The following is a 22,097-nucleotide window of genomic DNA, read 5'->3' on the forward strand; positions in this document are numbered from 1 at the left end:
GTTGTAAACTCAAGTGGATGAAACTACATTTATTAGTGCTTTCATGTCAATTTGGCGAACATATGATACATTAAATGATCATGAGGATGATGATTTAAAATCGTGTGTTTGAGCCGGTCTGCATTTCCTGATGAGAAAACAAACCAATGCTTTTTTGTAGTTGTAGTACACCAACATGGATTAAACCTGTGTTTTTTTTTACCACAATGTTGGGGAAATTAATGGATAAAATGCACGGATTATTATTATTATTATTATTCCCACTCCGATCGGGACACTAGGTCCACCGCGAGGCTCCCCCGTTGACAGTTTATGTGGGCTGGGCTGGGTGCAGTGGCAGACTGGCCATCGGGACGAATCCCGATGTGCCGGTACCGAAGTGGGCCGGTCGGATAAGTCACTAGCACATCCCCCACTCCCCCCGTTGACAATTTACTAGCGGTACCGAAGTGGGCCGGTCCAGAGTCCCGGGATGATTTTTAGTCCCAGTCCAACACTGGCTACATGACCGTATGATGGCCCATATTGACGCACCTAATTCCTAAACTTCTAATAGATAAAACATAAACCAATCCTTCAGCCTCATATGAGCTCTCAGACACGTTCAAAATTAAACAGTCATCGCTGTCTGAGCTTTCTGCTGTGTGCGCCATTGTGCGTTTACATCAGGTTTACATGCAGATGCTGGGATCCTGAACGGTGCAGCTGGAGCGCTGTGCCCGCAATGATGTCACACATAATTTGGCGGGACTTGAAGAATCCCCGAGAAGATCCAGAAAATGGTCAACATTGAAGGGCAGATTAATGGTTATCAAAGTACAAATATCCAAAATCAGTTCAGTAACGGTTTTCAAGGGGACAATATTTACTCAAATTGATGGGTTTGGATGATGGGGGAAATTCGTGTCACAGGCTCTTTAAATGTATTAAACGTATAATTAAGTGATATCAAAATATAAATAACTAATGTCATGCAAACGTATTAATATTTGCTTGATTCCAGTGTTGAATTTAGCACAATTGCATACAAACGTTAAGGGATTTTAAGATTCTGAAGTATTATGCTAAAAACTCAATAACTTAGATTATTATTTATAGTTTTGCTGAATAGTTTCATGTCCGCTTACCTTAGAAACGTAAAATGCCACGGCAGTGTGGAGATGGGGAGCATCTTAGCTTAGCTTGGTAGCTTCAGCTAGCTCTAGAACTTTCAGCTCGGTGGCAGCAGGTCCCGCCTCGGCTCCGCCTCTTTGCCCTTATTTGGAGCAGGCTGGAGAAGGCGGGAGTTGAACTCTGACGTCACTGTCGAGCCGTTAGTGGCCGACTCTGCCTACTAAGGGCTTCTCGGCAACTCTGCAGAATCCTATGGGTGACGACACGGACCCTACGTCCATTTATATATACAGTCTATGGATATTACGTTTAGTTTTTTCGAAAAACGTGATTATAACGTCATGCGCGCAAACCTAGCAATCCACTAGGCGGCAGGAGTGTCAGTTAACATGGCAGCGGCTAGCTTTACTCCAAAAATAGTTAAGTTTGGATTCAAGGATTATTTTGTTGATGACGCTAATAAGAAGAGAACAGCTGTATGCAGGGTCTGCAGCATAAAGACAGGGATGCCAAGTTTCAGTAAAAAGTAGGAGTGAGACTTTCGGGGGGAGATGTGTTCGGCCACCGACCAAAGAAAAAAAAATTGCGAAGTTTTTTTGGCCTTTTTTAACGTCGATTTAGAGGAATATTTCAATTTAAATTGACATTAAGACTGTTGTGATGTCTCTTCACCCCCATGCCAGCTGCTCTCTCTGCACTGTCGGCCTCCTCATGCTTATATAGTGTTAATAATTGACCAGCACAAGTAGAAATGAAAGCAATTGTAACAAGAAAAAGTTTGACAAATAAAATACATTTATTTATAAAATGTCAATATAAAGAAAACATAGCAGCCTTTTAAGAAACAATAGCAGCCTTTTCCTTTAGTGCATTTTTTTTTTAAGTGTAACAAAATTAGAACCAGAATAATATATATATAATATATATTATAAAAAAAGTGCATGTCTTGAAGTATTATTTGAATTACTTGAAGGATTAAAGTAACGTGTTATGGCAGGAAAGTTTAATCTGGTATATTCATTTTAATGTCACCTTATATAGAATGTGTGTTAAACTTGTGATTTCTGCATTGAGTGACTTCTGCTTAGCAGATACTAAGAAGAGGCCCCTAGGGTCTCTCAGTTAATTATCAATAGTCCTTGCAATTAACAGGGGAATTCCCGGATACATTTTCAGATATAAGGCAGTTAAAGTCTTGTAGAATTAATGATTTATCTCCTACACATTCTGCAGGCCTTCAGACTTGGGTCACCCAGCAGTAAACGAGATAAACGTCCTTTTGAGCTTATCAATAAAATGTATTCATTCCTAGTAAGCTGACTTTGGGGTGAAGGGAAGTTCAGGGAAGCCATTAAGCCACAAGAACAATTAACTTATGTAGGTTGACTGATGCGGTGACTGTCATGGGACGATGGCGTTTGGATATTTACAAATATGGCTTTCATAAAGAAAAACAGGTGACTGTTGTGAGATAAGATACATGATATGATGTTTGTGTGTGTTGAAGATGTTTAGGGGGAATGAGTATGTGTCCTGTCAAAGAGTCCTCTGTCATGACTCCAAATAACTGATTGGGGGATCTGCTTGAGGGCAGAGGGACAACACACACACACACACGCGCACAGAAGCAACATGGAATCAACAACTGCGGACTTACTACTTGGGGTCCCGCCCAGAAGTGAAACCGACCAATGAAACACTGCCAACTCACTGTCTAGCTCGCTCAGAAGTGAACTCTGTGTATAAACGTTGTGATCATTTTGAAGATCGGCGCTCTTGTTTTTGACTTGCCGTTCCTGAGACGTGTCTCACACGGTGGTAGAACCTGAGCCCGGAGTACTCTGCAGAGTGCTTCGTGATTAGGTGATGTATTTGTATGTTTTTGCCATTAAAGCAGATTATTGTTTAACCCTTATCCTGGCTGCTTTGAATATTTCCTTCTTTTAAGAATCCGCTCATATAAGAATGGCGCGGAGCAGAGATTCTGCCCCAACAAATGGTGTTTCCCCGACGTGATGACGTCATGACGTGGTGACGTCATGAGTAGGGTTTTTGAGAGGAAAATCAGCAGCCAGCGGACGAATGGTACGGAGAAGAGGCCTAGAATAATCTCTGACAACTAAAACGAGGATCCTACAATTGAAAGGTGAGCAGACGAGCCTGTTTCTATCGAAGGTCTGTAATTAACTCTACATTTTAGAGTTGTCAGAGACATATCCCGGTGTCATAGTTGTTGCGGTGGAATATACAAATACATATTTTAGATAGGTAGGAAAGTTATACAACATAAAAGTGAATCAACGAGGTATGTAAGACGAAGGTGAAAGGCCCCGTACTTTTTGCAAAAAGGAGACGGCTGAAGACTCGTTGGGGGATGTTCAGTGGCTATTTTCAGACGCCATCCGGGAACAAATCAGAATAACAATTCTTAGGTTCATAGGAATCGAAGTTGAGTTATAAGTTAATCCAAAGGAGAGTAACGCAACCTTCAAAAACCAATTTTGAAGTGACCAAACCTCATTAATCCTTTGTTCTGTGGGGGTTGAATCTATAAAGCCAAACGTCACGATAAAGAGTTCTGTAAGCCTGGGTTACGACTCCATGTCAGCGTCACATCGTTGAAAGACGGTGTTGAAGCGCGCTGAGAGGCTCGCTAAACTTGTTGGAATAAACATCGGACAATAAAAGCTGAATAGACTGTACGGGGAATTTTTTCTGTGAATATTTACTGGTAACAAAGACAGTAAGTCAGATGAATAGATACGAAGTCATAATGAAGGGAGAATTTGAACGAGAGGAGCGTGAGTTAAGAGCTTACGAGAACAGTGGGTTCAAGCAGAAAAATTGAATAAAAGGATAGCAGAAGTGTTAATTGTTGAAGGAAGCCCCCCTTCTTCTAAAAAGGCTGAGAGCTGCAGCGGGGGAAAGAGGGGGGTGTCAGTATTTGTCTGTGAGACCCCCCACACTGTTGGGGCAGAGATTCTGCCCCAACAGTCATTGTTTGTGTGTTTTGGTTTACATGACATGTCTCATGTTGTAGGTGTTTGCGGCAGATTTTGATGCCTTGATGACAGAGGGAGGGGGCTCCCATTTGAAACACTGTGGCTCAAGGTTTGCCATCTTCACAGTCATGATGGATGATAGAGTTCCATCAAGAGCCAAACTGTTTCGGTTTTGTTCAGTCCCACCACAGAGAACACTCGTTCAGCATCAGCATTTGAATGTGGAAGTACCAACACCAACTTGGCGATACGAGAGAGCCTCCCAAAAATGTACATTGGAAGCCTAATTACTCTCAATTCTTTTTGTATAGAATTAAGTTGATTACGTCAATGGGTATTTCAAAGGGGGCAGAATAATTCTTACCTTATTCTTCATTGATGCCATGTTCCCCCAAAAGCTCTCAATGTCGAATGTGTCTCGGTCTTCGGGCATGGCAATGTCCATGGACTGGTAGTCCAGAAACTCCTCACTCAGTTTGTCACGCTCGTCAGGTCCGTTGTATGGGAGAAGTTTAGGAAACCTAAAAAGAACACAATGTGCACTGATCTGGTAAAGTAATGTAGCTGAAACGGGTTGTTTTTCAGATGTGGTCATTAAACTTTACAATCTATTAAGAAAATGTTAAAGAGCATCTTGCAGGTTTTTATTTTTTCTACATTTATGCTTAAACTTGCTTGAAAATTACAATTAAAAAAGTGAATGCAGGATTTGATATGTTTTACGAGACATAAGGGCAGGAATTCAGAGGGAAAGGAGCAATTTTGAGCTCTGCTCTTAAAAACGGCTTTTTTTTAAGGTCATACGCGTCATATTACATCACACAGGGGACACATCTCCGCTCTCTGACCGCGGGTATAGTAGAGTTGCGTTGAGTAGAGCGGTTGTGATTTAAGGAGCTGGTATTTTTTGGTAGTTTTACATTGTATTTCACCATTTGTAATCATGGTGCAGTATTGTGTTTGTGCAGGTTGCACAAATACCAGCCTGTCAGGACATCGAGTCCACTATTTCCCTAAAAGGAAAAGAAAGCTAGCTAGCTTTCGGTCCTGGGTTCGTTTTGTGTAGACAAAGAGACAGGACTTCAATGCTGCGTCTTTGATGAAAAACCCGGTCGTTTGTGGCGCTCATTTCCGACCGGAGGATTATGAGTCAAGTGATGTGATGGAGTGCAGTATGGGATATCGAAGCCAGGACCGTGTGAGGCTGATAGCTAGTGCGGTTCCGTCAATACACACAGCTCCGGCAGCAGCAGCAGCAGGCTGGAGTGAGAGCGCGTGAGCGTCGGTCAGAGATTCAGCAAAACGAAAACGTGAACTGTGCACCGTAAGTATTGTTTTTCTAACGTTTGCTAACTTCCAAATTAGTCAGTATAATGATTTCAATAATGACAAGCAACGTGTGTTTAGTATTTATTGTTGTAAGTTAACGTTGCTAGCTTGTTAAACCCGCTTGCTAAGTCATAATGGATAATGTTAGCTAGAATTGGCGTGGGGACTTTATTTGCATATCTAATGGCGCAGTTGCTATTTATTTTCATGTGTAATCATGTGTTTTATGTGTGTGTTTTCAAGACTTTGTGAGACAACAGTACTGCAGATTCACCTACAGCCAGTGATGCTGGGCTTATAGACCCAGAGCAAGAGGTCGTCTCTCCACTGGTTCCTCAGCCAACATCTGTGCTTCACTGCGGCTCACAGTGTAACCTCAGACCTTTCCATTGTTCATCAGGTAAATGTAACACAGAAGTAGCGCGCCCATTTTACATCAAAACGCGGTAAAGACTCTGCATAGTTTTTGTACATGTTAAAAACATATTAGAAAAACATCTCAGTATGATGCAGGCTGTTACAACTCCGACTTGCTATGACCTCAATAATTAACATATAAATGAATTAAAACATCTCAGCCCGAATGTCAACAAAACCTGAACATAAGCTTTGTAAAGGTAGATTGTATGGCAGGGCTGTTGTTTATGGTATCACAATTATATAATATATATCTTTTTATCCTAGCTGTCCAGGTACAGCCCAGGATGGTCAGTGTGGGGTGTCAGACAGAATCTCCACTGCCCAGTCCTGCACACAGTGATGATGAGTCATCTTCTGTAACCATGGACCACCCTGGGGATATGCCATGGAGCCCAGAGGAGGAAATTATGAGCGAGTCGTCTGACGAGGAACCATCAAAAGAGCCACTGCAGCGAACTAATGTTGATCTCAAGTAAGGCTTCTTTTAATTTTAGATAATGTGTACTGTATTACCAAATTGTGTCGGTCGGAAATAACAAGTGTTTTTTTTTTTTTTTCTGTGCTGCTGACAAGTTCATTGTGTGCCAAACCCAGCTGATGTCCTTAGCCGCGTTCACACAGGAGTACTTTTCCCACTTTAGTTCCGATATATTTCCGAAATGTCGCGTTCACACCAAAAAGAGCCGGAACAAAGATTAGTTCATGAGAACCTTTTCACCCCCTTTTCCGTCCCTGCTAAAGAGCAGGGACTCTCATGCGGCTCTCTTGTGAGAAAAGAGCTATATTTCTGATTGGCTGGGCGGATTGCAAACCACGCCCCGTAAAACAAAAAAAAAGTGTTGTGAAGCCACCATTTTATTATCCTCGCATTAGCATTATTAGCATTAGCCCAGCAGCTTCTACTGAAGCCAGTCCCCAGCTCCGGGGACTTCCGGCCGGGGATTTTGGGTGGCAGTATACGCCGTGAAGTTGTTTGCAGCCTGCCAATAAACCCAAAGCAGAAGAAGAAGTGACGTCAGCGGCTTCATTTGCCTAATCCACCCCCAGTGACTTATTCCAGTGTGAGCGCGATCTGTACTTAGTTCATCAGAACTAAAGAGTTCTGATGAACTAAGTTCTCATGAACCTTTGTGGGAAAAGTACTCCGGTGTGAACGCGGCTCTTGTTCACCATTTGCCCCTTCCTGTTGTGGGGAAACCCAGGGTAATGTGGAGCAGCAAGAGGGAACGTATATAAAGATAAAACAAGTAAGAGGATATGTGTGAATTCCACTGATGTAAAAATAAAGGTTGTATCATAACCTGTATGTAAATGTTTGTTTTATTTTATTTTTATGTTTTATCAATTCACTGTGTCTATACTTCATTAGTTTTATGGTATAATTGATTTTTGACTGACTAAGAGTTGTACTGGCAATGTTCTGCTTTTCACATCTCTTAGGTATGTGCAGCATGTGGGTATGAGCGTTTTTGGCAGAACCAGCCAATGCTGTACAGAAACATGCCAGCCTGCAACCTGTTACTGAGTGGGGCCATCCACTTTTCAGGTTGCATGGCTACCCAGACAATACGGATGTTGAAACTGTTAGGGCTTCAGTGCATCAGTGTCGGCACCTTCTTCCTCCATCAACGTCTGTACACAATCCCTACTATCGTGCAGGCCTGGCAAACTGAGCAGGCTCGGGTCATCCGAGAACTGAAGGAGATGGGGGGTGGGCTAATCCTCTCTTGTGACTGCATGTAGAACACTTCAGCTTGTATTATTGATATCAAAAAGAGGTCAAAACAATATTTAAATTACATTCATTTAGCTTTATCCAAAGCAACTTACTATAACTGCATTGCATTGTTTTTTGGGCTTTAATGTCTGAATTAAACTGTTTTTGACACTCATAGGTCAGACTCTCCTGGCCATTGTGCCAAATATGGCACCTACTCCTTGATCGAGGACAGAATAAACAAGGTTTTGGGTCTTCAACTTGTCCAGGTAAGTTAACGTTATCAGTCACACAAATCAGATGTGCTTTCGTCTGATGTGACACGGTTAGTGATATGACTGCATAATGTTGTTTTACAGAGCTCAGAGGTCCCAAGCAGCACCTGGTGTGAACTTGAGGGTCTGAAACACAGCATTGACTTCCTTAAGGAGCAACACATGCAAGTTTCAGCCCTTATTACGGACCGAAATCGCCAGGTAAAGACACACAAGAACGAACAGACATATGTACACACAGGGGCGGATCTAGACAAATATTCATGGGGTGGCAAGAGGGTGGCAGGAGAATTTCAGGGGTGGCATCCCCTGGCAGAAGTATATGCTGATTTAATCACAGTCATATCAATTACTGTAATGTTAACTTGGAAAGCCACAATATTTATTTTAACTCAATAACATTTGGTGACATTATTGTGGCACATCAGTAAAGCCTTAAATATAAATACTGTATATAAGGTGGCAGAATTAATTTAACCCTCTATGGTATGATGTTGCCTCCAGGCAACATACCCATTTTTTGCCTTTTGCATTCAGACAATATATCTCAAATTATGATGCAATACTTTAAAAAAGAGGCAGGACCATAAGGAACCAATAGTAGTGTTTGAATTTGTCCCATGACTCTCTGGCAGCCAATTTGAAGACCCTGCCTTTCCCACAAGGATCAGCTCAGCCATTTCTCTCCAAGAAATGTGTCTAAAAACGTAATTTCCTGCGCATTTCATGTCCGGAAAAAAATGTATTCACAATAATAGGTGAGTAAACCTTAATTTATAATAGTTTAATATACTTAATTTGCTAATTAGGTAATGGAAACTTGTTAAAATGCAAATGTTGCCTGGAGGCAACATCGTACCATTATGGTCAATTGTAAATGTTGCCTTGAGGCAACACCGTACCATTATGGTTTCACCATGATATTGTGGTATGGTGTGTTTAGGTAAAAACGGTTCAAAATCATACCATTCATCATAGATCTCTACAATTTAACCAAAATACATTTGATGTTAAAGCCAACCCAACGATCTGTGCAAAGATGGGATAAGAAAAAGAAAGAAACATTGCAGGTTACCTGCCCAAGTGTTGTGCATGCATACTGTTAAGTGTAAGTATTAATATGTCTGCATGTAACTGCACTATAACTGTTCCACAGTAAGAGGGCGCTATAGGTTTAAGGAGGCGCAGCTATTGTAGCTGACGTCAGATATAAGGGATTGTTCCCTCCCCTTCTATCTCTCTCTCTCTCCAGCTCTCATGGAGAGCAGGTCAAGTGGTGCAATACACATATGAAAATAAACCACGCCAGTTAAGACTAGAGAATACCTCGTCGTCATGACCAGTTTATTGCTATACATGTGACTCTGTCAACAGGTTATGGGCCCAGATCACGGAAGAGCGAAATAACGATAGCTAGTTAGCTGAAAAGTTTAGGCTAGTTTAGCAGCGGGAAAACCGCGGGACGCTAAAGCTAAGCTAACGGGCAGCTAAGCTAAGCTACAATCAAAAGATGGCGACCAGAGGCAGAAGCAAGTGGCCCACGTTTGACGGAAGGGCAGAAGAATACGAGCTCTGGGAAGAGCGGATGTTGGGCTGTATGCACGGAGTGGGGCTGAAAGAGACAATTTTGACGGGTCTCACGGGAGAAATAACAGAGGCCGTGCGAGCCCTGGATACTAAGCTGAACGCCGACGCATACTGCGAGCTAGCACCACTCCTAGACAACATGAGCTTGGGGCTGATATTCCGGGACACAAAGGACAAAGGCCGAGAGAGTCTAAAAGTGTTAAGAGAACACTACATCGGCAGAGGTAGGCCCCAGATTGTATCCCTGTATATAACATTGACCGCGCTGAAGAAAGCTAACACAGAGACGGTGACTGAATATGTCATCAGGGCGGAGCAGATCATCACGGCGCTCAAAAGTGCAGGAGAAGCACCGAGCGATGGATTAATGATGGCGATGGTTATGAGGGGACTACCGAAGATGTATAAACCATTCACACTGTCGGTGACGCACGGTTCAGCCGACATGTCGCTGGGGGAGTTCAAGGCCAAGTTGCGGAACTACGAGGCCTCAGAAGACTCAGACCCGGTCGCCGAGGAGGCGGGAGAAAGGGTAATGAAGGCCCGGGAAGCGCCAAAGAAAAAGACCGGACCCCCGACGGAGATGGCGTGTTGGCGATGTGGAGAAAAGGGTCACCGAAAAGATAATTGCACAAAAACTGTTTGGTGTAGTTTCTGTAAAACTTCGGGACAGGCAGACAGAGTGTGTAGAAAGAAGCGCGAACAGAGCGCTCGGTACGCGCGCGTGCAAGATGGCGGCTGTGGACAAGATGGCGGCAGCGGTGGACGTGAGGCGAGTCGAAATGACGCCCGGAGAGCAGCGGGAAGAGAGGACTTCACCTTCGGGGCGCAGACAGCATACGCCAGCTGGTCAGCGCAGCAGCAGCAGGCCAAAAGGAAGGGACTGATCGTGGACACAGGTGCGTCGTCCCACATTATCAACGACAGGAACCGATTCAAGAACTTTGACAGCACCTTCGAGCCGGAGAGACACAGCATGGAGCTGGCAGACGGGAAGCGCACTTTCGGGTTGGCGCACGGGAGAGGAGACGCACAGGTATGCCTCATAGACAGTGAGGGGCGCCGGTGTACAGTGACGTTGAAGAACGGCCTCTACATACCCTCGTTCCCCCAGGAACTATTTTCTGTCAAATCTGCTACTGCAAATGGTGCCAAGGTGTTCTTCAATGAAGGTAACGATGTTCTTGTTGAGCATGACGGTAAGAGATTTAACATTGAGGTGTACAAGAGAATGTATTATCTACAAACAGAATGTAATGAAAATGATGTGTGTAATGTCAGTCATGATATTCAGACATGGCATGAGATCATGGGTCATTGTTATTACGATGATATACTGAAGCTGCAGGCGGTAACAGTAGGCATGCACATTAACGGTGAAAAGCATAGACCTAACAAAGAATGTGATGTGTGTATAAAGGGAAAGTTCACTCAAACAAGGAACAGAGGTCCCACAGAAAAAGTAAAGACACCACTTGAGCTAGTTAACACAGATCTAGCCGGTCCAGTAACTAATGAGTCCATAGGTGGCTTTAAATATATGCAGTCTTTCACAGATGTGTGTACAGGGGCAGTGTTTGTTTACTTTCTCAAAGCAAAGAGTGACGCACTTCAGGCCACAGAGAAATTCCTTGCAGATGTAGCTCCGTATGGCAGCGTAAAATGCCTGAGGTCTGACAACGGAACAGAGTTTACAAATAGAGAGTTTCAGTCACTGCTGAGAAGGAACAAGATCAGACACGAAACGTCCTGTCCTTACTCCCCGCACCAGAACGGGATAGCTGAGAGGGAAGGGCGCACTCTTTTCGAAATGGCTAGGTGTAAGCTAATAGACGGTAACTTACCTAAGAGTCTATGGCATTATGCGGTCCAAGAAGCAGCTTACACCAGAAATCGTTGTTTTAACAAGCACACGGGCACCACCCCATATACAGCACTGACAGGAAAAAGGTGTGATCTAGCCAGGATGCACAAGTTTGGGTCAGTGTGTTATGCTTACCAACAGGACAGAGGAAAACTCGAGTCCAGGTGTGAGAAAGGATTTTTTGTAGGGCATGACAAAGGCAGCCCCGCTTTTCTAGTCTATTATCCCGGTAAGGGGAAAGTGCAAAAGCACAGGTTAGTAAAGTTTGTCACAAAGACAACATGTTCTACTTCTACTTAAATTGAAATAACTTTATTCAGATCTCTCACTGCCTTCTATTATTGATCTTTATTCCATGTTATCCCTTTTGACACAGGAGCCAGAGCTGGACTCCAGAGTAGGGTGTGAAGAAAGAGAGACGACACAGCCTAGTGTACTGAGCACAGACATGCAGACAGACGGTCAACAGACTCCGGAGGATGATGGCGAGAAGCACCCTAGGGTGACGTCACGTGCCTCATGCAGTGGGAGATATCCCCCCCGGGAACATAAACCAAGTATCTGAAAGACTATGCCAAGAGAGAAAGTGACGAGGATGACAGTACACTTACCAGCATAGATTACTGCTAAAGAGTAGTGATGGGTGTACCTCAGACCTTTAAAGAGGCCATAATATCCCCTAATCAGGAAAATGGGAGAGAGCAATGGATGAGGAGATGAGGTCCCTGGAGGACAATCATACTTTTACTCTAACAAAATTACCCGAGGGTAGACAGACAGTGGGTGTACTCAATCAAGGAGGGTATTGAAGGGCACGACAGGTACAAGGCCAGGTTTGTAGCTAAAGGCTACAGTCAGAGGGAAGGAATAGACTATGGTGAGACATTCTCCCCTACAGCTAATCTGACCAGTGTACGAGTAGTTATGCAGAAGGCAGCCGAAGACGACTTGATTTTACACCAGATGAATGTGAAGACAGCCTAACTGCACGCACCCATTGATAGGGACATATATATGGAACAACCTGAAGGTTACGAGAAGAAAGGAGAGAAGCTAGTGTGCAAGCTAGAAAAAAATCCATTTACGGCCTGAAACAGTCTGGGCGAAATTGGAACGAGATGCTTCATACATGTCTAATTGAATATCACTTCATGAGATCTGTCATCAGAGAAGGAAAGATGACACTGATTTACTGTCCTACAGATGACATGGTTGCAGACGCTATGACCAAGCATGTCTTCAAACTGAAATTGAAAAAATTTGCAGGGGTCATGTTCGGTGTGTAAAATATTGCCTATTATGTAATATTGACTGCCATGTTCTTTTGATGTTTTGAATTGTTATTTTTCTTGGAAAAGTTGTACAGTATACACGTCATTCATAAGTGGGAGTGTTAAGTGTAAGTATTAATATCTCTGCATGTAACTGCACTATAACTGTTCCACAGTAAGAGGGCGCTATAGGCGTAAGGAGGCGGAGCTATTGTAGCTGACGTCAGATATCAGATATAAGGGATTGTTCCCTCCCCTTCTATCTCTCTCTCTCTCTAGCGCTCATGGAGAGCAGGTCAAGTGGTGCAATGCACATATGAAAATAAACCACGCCAGTTAAGGCTAAAGAATACCTCGTCGTCATGACCAGTTTATTGCTATACATGTGACTCTGTCAACACATACAATAAAAGTATGGGACGAGTGGATCTTCAAGACTCGCTGATTGCTCTCTACCGAACAAAGATCAGGTCAAGGAAGTGGCATCACAAGATCGTGTTGCACATGATGGATTTCACTCTAGTGAATGCGTGGCTCTTGTACCCCAGGGACTGCAAGGACTGCGGCATCCCCAAGAAAGAAGTGTACAGCCTGCTTAAATTCAAAGCTGGAGTTGCAGGTTGCCTTTGCAACGAGAGGAAAGTTTTGAAGAAGAGGGGGAGACCATCTCATAATGTTGACAGAGACCTGGCAGAGAAGAAGCACAGAGGTTCTGCCTCATCAGTGCCATCAACACATGTGCATCAAGACCACAATGACCATTGGCCTGTGTGGGTGGAGAAAAAGGGCCGGTGCAAATACCCTGGCTGTAAGGGTGAAAGTGCAGTGATCAAAGTGTGTCACGTACCTGTGCTTCACTGCTGACAATAACTGCTTCATGAACTTCCACAATAGTGAGTCTATTTTGTCAAAGTGCTCAATAAAGTTTGATGAAAGATGCCTAGGCTCTTTGCATTTTTATTCCTAAAGGTTGTTTCACAATGGTACAATGTTGCCTGCAGGCAACATTCAGACATGTAATCTTTTTAAAAATATAAAAAATAACGATTTTCACATTTTAATTGGCATGCAATTTAACCTGTTGAGGCTATTTAATATTTTCCATGTGTTTTTAAATACATTTTGTTCAAATTTGAAACAATAACTCTCTTTCCAACCCCAATCCATTAGAGATTCTTCCTCCCTCACAGCATTCAAAACATCACTCAAAACCCACCTGTTCAACACTGCATTCAACCACTGACCACCCCATTTCACCCCTATTTTCTGTTTTGTTTATCTCTTTTTGTATTTCTTTGTTTTTTTGTTGTTGTCTTTTCTTAATTCTCTGTCAAAGCGTCTTTGAGGTTCATGAAAAGTGCTATAAGAGTCCCATGTATTATTATTTATTTTTTTTCATAACTTACCATTATGGTGCAGTGTTGCCTCAAGGCAACACACCCCAAAAAGTACCCCCAAATAATTATTAATTTAAAATGTCTTTAGATTATGTTTATTTGGTCTATTATATGACAAAAAAACACTCCAATTTTTTTTTACCCAAATGGCATCATAGTGCGTAGTACCATAGAGGGTTTTAATGAATTTTAACTGAACAATAACTGAATGAGTTTGTCTCACTCTTATACCAGCAGGGGTATCAAATCTATGCAGACTGCTGCAATAAGTATATTAATTCATCGTCGATGTTTGTCTAAATTAATATGATATTAGCTGTCAATCACTGTTATGATTCACATATTCAGTGTTATTATTAAAAAAACTATATTTTTTGGAGGAGTTAATGATGAATGTTCCACAAGATGCTTGCTCACCCTCCTTCACATTTGAAAGACAAGTCATTACTATCATATATCAAAAGAACAGTTCAGCGCCCCCCAACTTCATTGCAAACAGTTACAACCTTGACTTTACATCAGAAAGAACAAACATTAAAGAAGTGACTAACTGCATCAGTTAGGGTTAAAAAACGTGTATTCAGCTCAAACACAAACATCGCTGCAGTAAGTTATTTTCCAGTGGAAAGTCCTTACCTACTGGCCTAGTTAAATCAAAGTGGTTACTTTTTTTTGGCTGGGCAGTGAAGTTTTACTCACCGTCTTATTTGACTTTCTCAGAACTTAAAACAGAACAAATATATATTTACACACGTAAGGTCATCATCTTAACAGTTTATTATGCTCATCGAGTCATCCGTGAGCAGAGCATCAAGTTGGCATGCCTATAACAGCTGAATGTGGCGATTACCATCTTGCTCAGCAAAACGCCTCACAAACTTATTAAGATTTAAAGCTATGGTGCATTTTGATTCAATGCTGAGTACAGCCTGAAGAACATATCGAGGATTAAAAAACTAATGTCACAACAGGACTTAGAAAAGCTTGTCCATGCTTTTATCTTTAGTAGACTCGACTACTGCAATAGTGTATTCACTGGGCTGACAAAAAAATCCATCAGAAAACTGCAGCTGATTCAGAACGCTGCTGCACGTGTCCTCACTAATATTAAAAGAGTGGATCACATCAGTCCGGTTCTGAAATCTTTACATTGGCTTCAAGTCGGCCAAATAATTGATTTTAAAGTAGGCTACTATTGCTAGTTTTTAAATCATTACATGGTTTACGACCAAAGTATATTGTTGAACTCCTTTATAATTACCAGCCATCAAGGTGCCTCAGGTCTTCTGGGACGGGTCTGCTATCGGTTCCGAGAGTAAAAACAAAACATGGAGAGGCAGCATTTAGCTATTATGCCCCGACAATCTGGAACAAACTACCCAAATCATGCACGTCCGCAGAAACGCTTACTATTTTTAAATCGAGACTAAAAACATATCTCTTTGGCTGCTTTTAATTGAGCTGCTCATATTTGCACTACAGTATGCCTTTTAAACATGTATTGTATACCTGTGGTGTTTATTTTAATTATTTTATTAGGGCCCGAGCACAGATGTGCTAGGACCCGACGGCGTCCTAGCACGAAGTGCGAGGAAACCTATTGTTATTGGTGGAATTATTATTATTATTATTATTATTTTTAGTCACCATCTTTCCTGTTTTTGAGGCCTTTAGGATGCTGACAAAGTTGTATAATTTTGCACGGACGCCAGGACCCGTAAAAATTGCAACATTCTGGAGTCAATGGGTTAAAATATTCCAACGTGCTCAATAGCGCCACCTATCAAAATCCCATTTCGGAATAAATGTACAAAGTCGCACCGTAACTCCGAATGACCTGAAATTGTGCACACATATCCGGGTAGACCTGTTATACAAATAATCCTCTTGGAACCCTAAGCTCCGCCTACATTTTTGTTCTTCTAAATTAGCATAATGTTCAAAACAGTTAAATATTCACTTAAATTTCAATTTTCAGTTTTTCAACACCAAACTTCATATCCAGCATTGGTGGAGGGTCAGACACATTGCCGTAGAAAATGAGCATGTTAGGACGATAAATGTTGCCGCCGTCAATCAAAACGTACTCGCAAAAAGGCGGGGGCTTAGAAAGGAATGCTCATAACTCATCAACAATGTATTCAAACAACACAGATGTTGGTAGATAGGTTCAAACTGTCTTGGGGAATAGGCATACTAAAGCATTTTCATTTTGGAATATAGGGGGCGCCAAAAACACCACCAATTTATAACTGAAGAGCGGATGGACTAATTATTCAGAATGTGGGCGTGGCCTATACTTATTTTTTTTATTGCGATAGCATAAAATGAGCTTCGGACGCAAAACTTGGGACACACGTCAGAGCCCAAGACCTTTTCGAGAAAGTAAAAACAAAACGTAATTTTTCAAAAAAACTGCTCACTAGCGCCCCCTATTGTGTGGTAGTCACATATAGTTTCTCAAAACTTCACGGATTGTGGCACAGACATTCCTCATGGAATTGCAGACATATTTGTAAATAGATTCCATTAGCCCCGCCCCCCAGGAAGTCGGTCATTTTGAAATATGTGCGTTTTTCATGCATTTTAAGCGCATTCTTGCAAACTCCTCCTAAGGGAATGATCGGAAAAATTCCAGTCCAGGACACGTTCAGCCCCTATCCAATATGATGCTAAATTGAGAATAACATTGTTGATAGCTCAATCGTGGAGGTACGACCTCCACGATTGAGCTATCAACAGCGAATACACCATTTTTGTCGATTTACATGTCGCAAATGACTCCAAACTACTCCAAATTACTCAAATATAGTTGTTCCAATATTCACGAAACGCTATATATACATTACTATTATGATTGCACACATATTTCAAATTGCCTTCCATTAGCCCCGCCCACCAGAAAGTCGGCCATTTTGAAAGATGTGCGTTTTTCATGCATTTTAAGCACATTCTTGCCAACTCCTCCTAGGGGAATGATCGGGAAAAATTCCAATGCAGGACAAGTTCAGCCCCTATCCAATATGATACTTAATTGGGGAGCACATTTTTTAAAAATCACTCGTGGAGGTCATAAGCTAACAGCGAATACACAATTTTTGACGATTTACATGTCGCAAATTGCTCCAAACTGTTTGCATATAGTTTTTCCGATATTCACGAAACGCTGTATACACATTGCTATTATGATTGCACACATATTTCAAATTGCTTTTTATTAGCCCCGCCCCCCAGAAAGCTGGCCATTTTGAAAAATGGGCGTTTTTCATGCATTTTAAGCACATTTGTGCTAATTCGTGATAGGGAAATGATCGGAAAAATTCCAATCTAGGGCAACTTAAGCGGATATCCAATGTGATGCAACATTGCCAAGGAATAGTCGATCGCTTGAACATGGAGCTCGTAAGCTAATGGAGAATGTACAATTTTTGACCATTTATATGTCACATACCTAAAAACAGGGCTGCAACGGATTTGATACATGTGGATTCTGATTTGCACCTCTATGATGTCACTCCACCTGTATGGTCAACTCTCCACCTATCAGGGGAATGAGAGGTTGCAGTGGCATGGCAACAGCATAGCAACAGCATGGCAACAGCATAGTAACATGACGCTTGTGCCTCGCCCCCTCCTTTGCAGGGGGGGGGGTGTCAGCTCCAGCTCATGCAAAGATAGAGCTGGAGTGAGGCAAAATGAGGCATGGCTAAAATGCATGATCTGTTTGGTATTTTGAAAAATAAAACTTATAAATATACCTTATATAGGTATGGCCCTACAATATATGCATCAGCCAAACAGCTCGCTGCACCCGCCAAACAGCTCGCTGCACCCGCACTGCGAGGGGGACCCAAGTTCCCATCAGCAAAAACACGTGGGTTTGCTATCCTGGCTCCAAAATGGTGGAATGAGCTCCCAATTGTAATCAGGACAGCAGATAGCTTACACATCTTCCGACGCAAACTGAAAACTCATCTCTTTAGACTCCACTTTGAGCGATAGAATTACTAACAAAGCACTTATATACTAATAAAGGGCTGGCTTTCTAAATGCCAGTTGAGTAGCACTTGAAATGTTTGGCTCTATGAAACCTGATGTACTTATATGATTCTGTTTTCTTAAAGGTTGTATCTTCCTGGTCGAATGCACTTATTGTAAGTCGCTTTGGATAAAAGCGTCAGCTAAATGCAATGTAATGTAATGTAATGTAATATATTATTCAAATATAGCATGATAGGTCTCCTTTAAGCTACTGAGACTCGCCCGTCTGCCTGCACCTTCAACTCTCTCTCACACACACACACACACACACACACACACACACACACACACACACACACACACACACACACACACACACACACACACACACACACACACACACACACACAACCACACCTACACATTGTACAACAAACACCTCCTAAATCATAACTAAATATCAGGCTACAGCCCTTGTATATTTTATTATGTGAAGCACTATATGGTTTCATGAAAAATATCTACTGTTTATTTGTAGATATCTCCTGAACCCTACAAATAAAGTGTGAAATGTAGGCCTGTTACATATATTATTGAGCGATATATATTATACACACTGTTCTGCTTTCTGCACTGACCTCAGCAGCTGTTCTCACTGTAAACATCGCCTCACAATGAAAGCATAACCTAACATCCAGGGGAAATGTGATTAGTGAGTAAACAAACAAACGGTAAAGGGCAGAAAGTATGATGCACATTTGATCATCTTGAATAACTTAAAATCACAACTGGAACAGTTTGCAGAGCTGTGCTTCGTTGACATCCAGCCATGCGTCAAGCCTCTTTTAAACATCACTGTTGGCTGAAATCGTCTCCGGAGAATACTTCAGTGTACCCTCGGTTATAGCTCCTCCAGAGACAGTCCTCTCTCCTCTAAATCAGTGTATTTTCGGTCACGGCTCCTCCAGACAGCCTCCTCGATAATCGATCCTCGACGAGCCTTTAGAGAAATTAGTTTTCCTTCCAGACGGCGCGCCAACATCCGTTTCCGGGTTGCTGCAGGATGACCTGGGAGTCTGGGACGCGAAATTAGAGAAATGACAAACGGCTCATTTCCGAGTACTCGCGCGCGTCTGCTTGACGCCAGGACGACCGGCCGCCCTCCCCGACAGGCGCACGGATAAGAGGGCCCGCTCATCACTGCGCGCACAAGTGCGACCGCAGTTTTAATTATATTTGCTTTGTAATGCCTATTGTAAAATGCCATTATATATGTGTTTTTACTGTATGTATTCCTAAAAGGTATTTTAATTTGTTTTGTAAAGCACTTTGAATTGTCGCGTACAGAAAAGTGCTATATAAATAAACTTGCCTTGCCTTGCCTTGCCTTACAGCCAAACTTGAAAGTTTCTTCTCTGTCATTGTAGACCGCAAATACCTCATTCCTTCCGTCTACTTGTATCCGAAATGCTTCTCGTTTTGCGCTGTCCCCCCGTTCAAAGGAAAAAGCCGCCAATCATATTTCCAGGCTCGCGCCAGGGCCGGGGGAGGGGTTACAAGGCGCGTCTCATGCTGCATTCACTTGCACTCGGACATTAGAGATTTTCTCTCATAAATGCCCGATGAGCCACAACTTTTCTTTCAAAACAAAGCTGCCAACTGGGGTGGCAGCTGGGGTGGCAAGGCATTTTTCTGAGGTGGCAGCTGCCACCCCGTGCCACCCTGTAGAACCGCCACTGTGTTCACACAAAGATTCTTGGCGCACCATATTAACAGCAAAATAAATGCATTTTCTTACTAGTTAGTAAGTAATTAAGGTGTTGTGTTTCACTCTTTAGGTTGCCAAGTGGGTGCGGGAGGAGTTGTGTCCAGGAGGAACGACTCATTTCTTTGATATCTGGCAAATTGGTAAAAGTATGTATCTTGATGTTGGTAGGTTTTATTAGGCTGAAATTTGTTTATAATTACTTTTTCTTTTTTAACATTTTGTTTCTGTTGTGAAACAGGTCTAGGGAAAGCTTTGGATGCTGCTGCAAAGGAGAGGGAGTGTAAGGACCTGAAGCTGTGGAGGCCAGCCATCATCAATCACCTGTACTGGACTGCAGCTTCCACTCCTGATGGAGATCCAGATGTGATGGAAGCCAAGTGGCAAAGTATGGTGAATCATGTTCAGGACATCCATGAACACGGCACTCCTGCATTTCCCTGCTGTGCACATCCACCTCTGGAGGGAAAAGCAAGGGACAAGGAGTGGCTGGAACCAGGTAACGTACTCTGTACACTGTGTTGCTGAAACATCTTAGTTGTCCAAGTGCTTGTTGGTGCTTAGTTTATTTTGGTTCCAGAGCACTCCATCAATATATAACCCAAAGTGTGCTAACACATTAACAAGGCGTTATATAAATAACACCTGATAGTATCACACAATCGTACTTTATCAGTGTAGGTAATACATGCATATGTAGACAATTCTAGTAACATCAGAACAAAATATGTGTTTGTACAGGAACAACTACAGCCATTAAACTGGAGAGGGTGACTTTGAGAACAGCATTGGTGAAGGATGTCCGGAAGTTGTCTCCACAGCATCAGACCTATTCCCTGGAGGCATTTCACTCCCTCATCCTCCACTTTGCACCAAAGCACACTGGGTTCTCCTTCCTTGCGATGTATAGCAGGTAAATATGATGTGATGGTGAAATAATGTGTACGGCTTAGGGATGTTAATAATTAACCATTTAACCGTTAACGAACAATACGAAGTTTAACCGACTAATGCTATCAGTTAAACAGTTTATTCACATATATACAAACAACTTGTGAACTGCATAATCTGCTTTTTCTACAGGCTTCTCATGGCAGCCCTGCACTTTAACCACAATAGCAGCAGAGAGGTTGCTCGAACCAGTGATGGTGAGGTGCGTTATGCAGTTCGCTACCCAAGGTTCTCCAAAGGTGGCTGGGTAGTTCGCCCTATCAAGGAGAAGCCATCATACGGTTAGCTGTTTTACTCGGTCCCTAAATATTATTTATTGTGTGATGCGTCGATAATATCACTGAATATGATCACTTGTTTCCTTCCTTCAGCATACGCTGCAGCCCTGATGGAGTCTCTGAGAGAGGGCTACTCCAGGTCACCAGAGACTCTACGAGAGAGCAGTGCAGTCTTGTCCTCCACTGCCCCTGCCCCCCTTTCCTTCCTGCCAGGAGATCGCCAAGGATGAGGCAGTTGGCCTTTATCTGGCACGGCATTCCCGGTTTAACACAGGAAATTAGTGTGAAACCAGCAGATTCTGTGGTTCACAGTTTTCAGGGTAGGATTATTCTAAATTTACATTTGTTTATTTGTTAGATAAAACCTGGTAAGAGATTTTGATGGTGCAAAAATCAATATTAATATATAATAAGAATATTTTCCTTCTCTCTTCATAGGATATGTTGGGACAGGTCCCAAAGCTTGCCGCTGTATTTACTCCCTCCATCTGACATGAGGGAGCCTCGTTGAGCTGCGATAATAATATTAAATAAATAATTCCATATTCATAAATGAAATGATATGCAAATAAAATGTTCTTGGCTGTGGACTTGTACTCTACATAATTATGTTGAGGTCATGGTAATCTAATTCAATAAACAATAACTGCAATGAACAGATAGCATTTTCTGACTCGTAAAATGATTGAATATGGTGTAATTTGTTAAATGATTCTGTGTTGAAAAATGTATATCTTTAAAAACTGCATTGGTGTATTAGGGCGGGCCATACTATTTTTTTTTTTGTAAATCGATCGAGAGGAGTGTTCAAATAACGTATTTTATCAATCAATCAATGTTTATTTGTGTAAATTGAAAAAATACCACATTTACAGCATAGGTAGACAAAATGTTTGGAAATGCATGTGTATGCGAACACATAGTGCGAACACACTATGATTGTGATTAATTGTATTGATTGTCACCAAAATGAGGCCACTCAAAACCTTTGTAAATTCCTCCAACTTCTTCTGGGAACTGTCTTCTGATGGCAGACACAACACATGAGGGTAAGGGCTTCCTAATGTGCCTGCCTAGAACTCCATAGGCCCAGCGGATGACCTGCCTGTAAGCTGTGTAGCGGTATTGCCTGGGGATAGGGACACAA

General features: G+C 42.3%; 1 protein-coding gene across 1 annotated transcript; it reads left to right on the top strand.

Annotated features, from left to right (window-relative positions):
• Nucleotides 1-7,568: 7,568 nt before the first annotated feature.
• LOC307041185 (uncharacterized protein) lies at nt 7,569-21,606 on the top strand (the record flags this gene model as incomplete). The annotated part of the gene is made up of 9 exons (XM_079684510.1): nt 7,569-7,603; nt 7,760-7,850; nt 7,941-8,057; nt 19,795-19,870; nt 19,963-20,220; nt 20,463-20,634; nt 20,805-20,953; nt 21,044-21,270; nt 21,389-21,606. 8 exons carry the CDS (start codon nt 7,569-7,571, stop codon nt 21,178-21,180), a joined length of 1,035 nt encoding a protein of 344 aa, XP_079540636.1. The 3' UTR covers nt 21,181-21,270; nt 21,389-21,606.
• Between the last annotated feature and the right edge of the window lie 491 nt (nt 21,607-22,097).

Source organism: Notothenia rossii (assembly GCF_949606895.1).
Source record: "Notothenia rossii genome assembly, chromosome: 5".
Classification (NCBI taxonomy): Eukaryota; Metazoa; Chordata; class Actinopteri; order Perciformes; family Nototheniidae; genus Notothenia; species Notothenia rossii.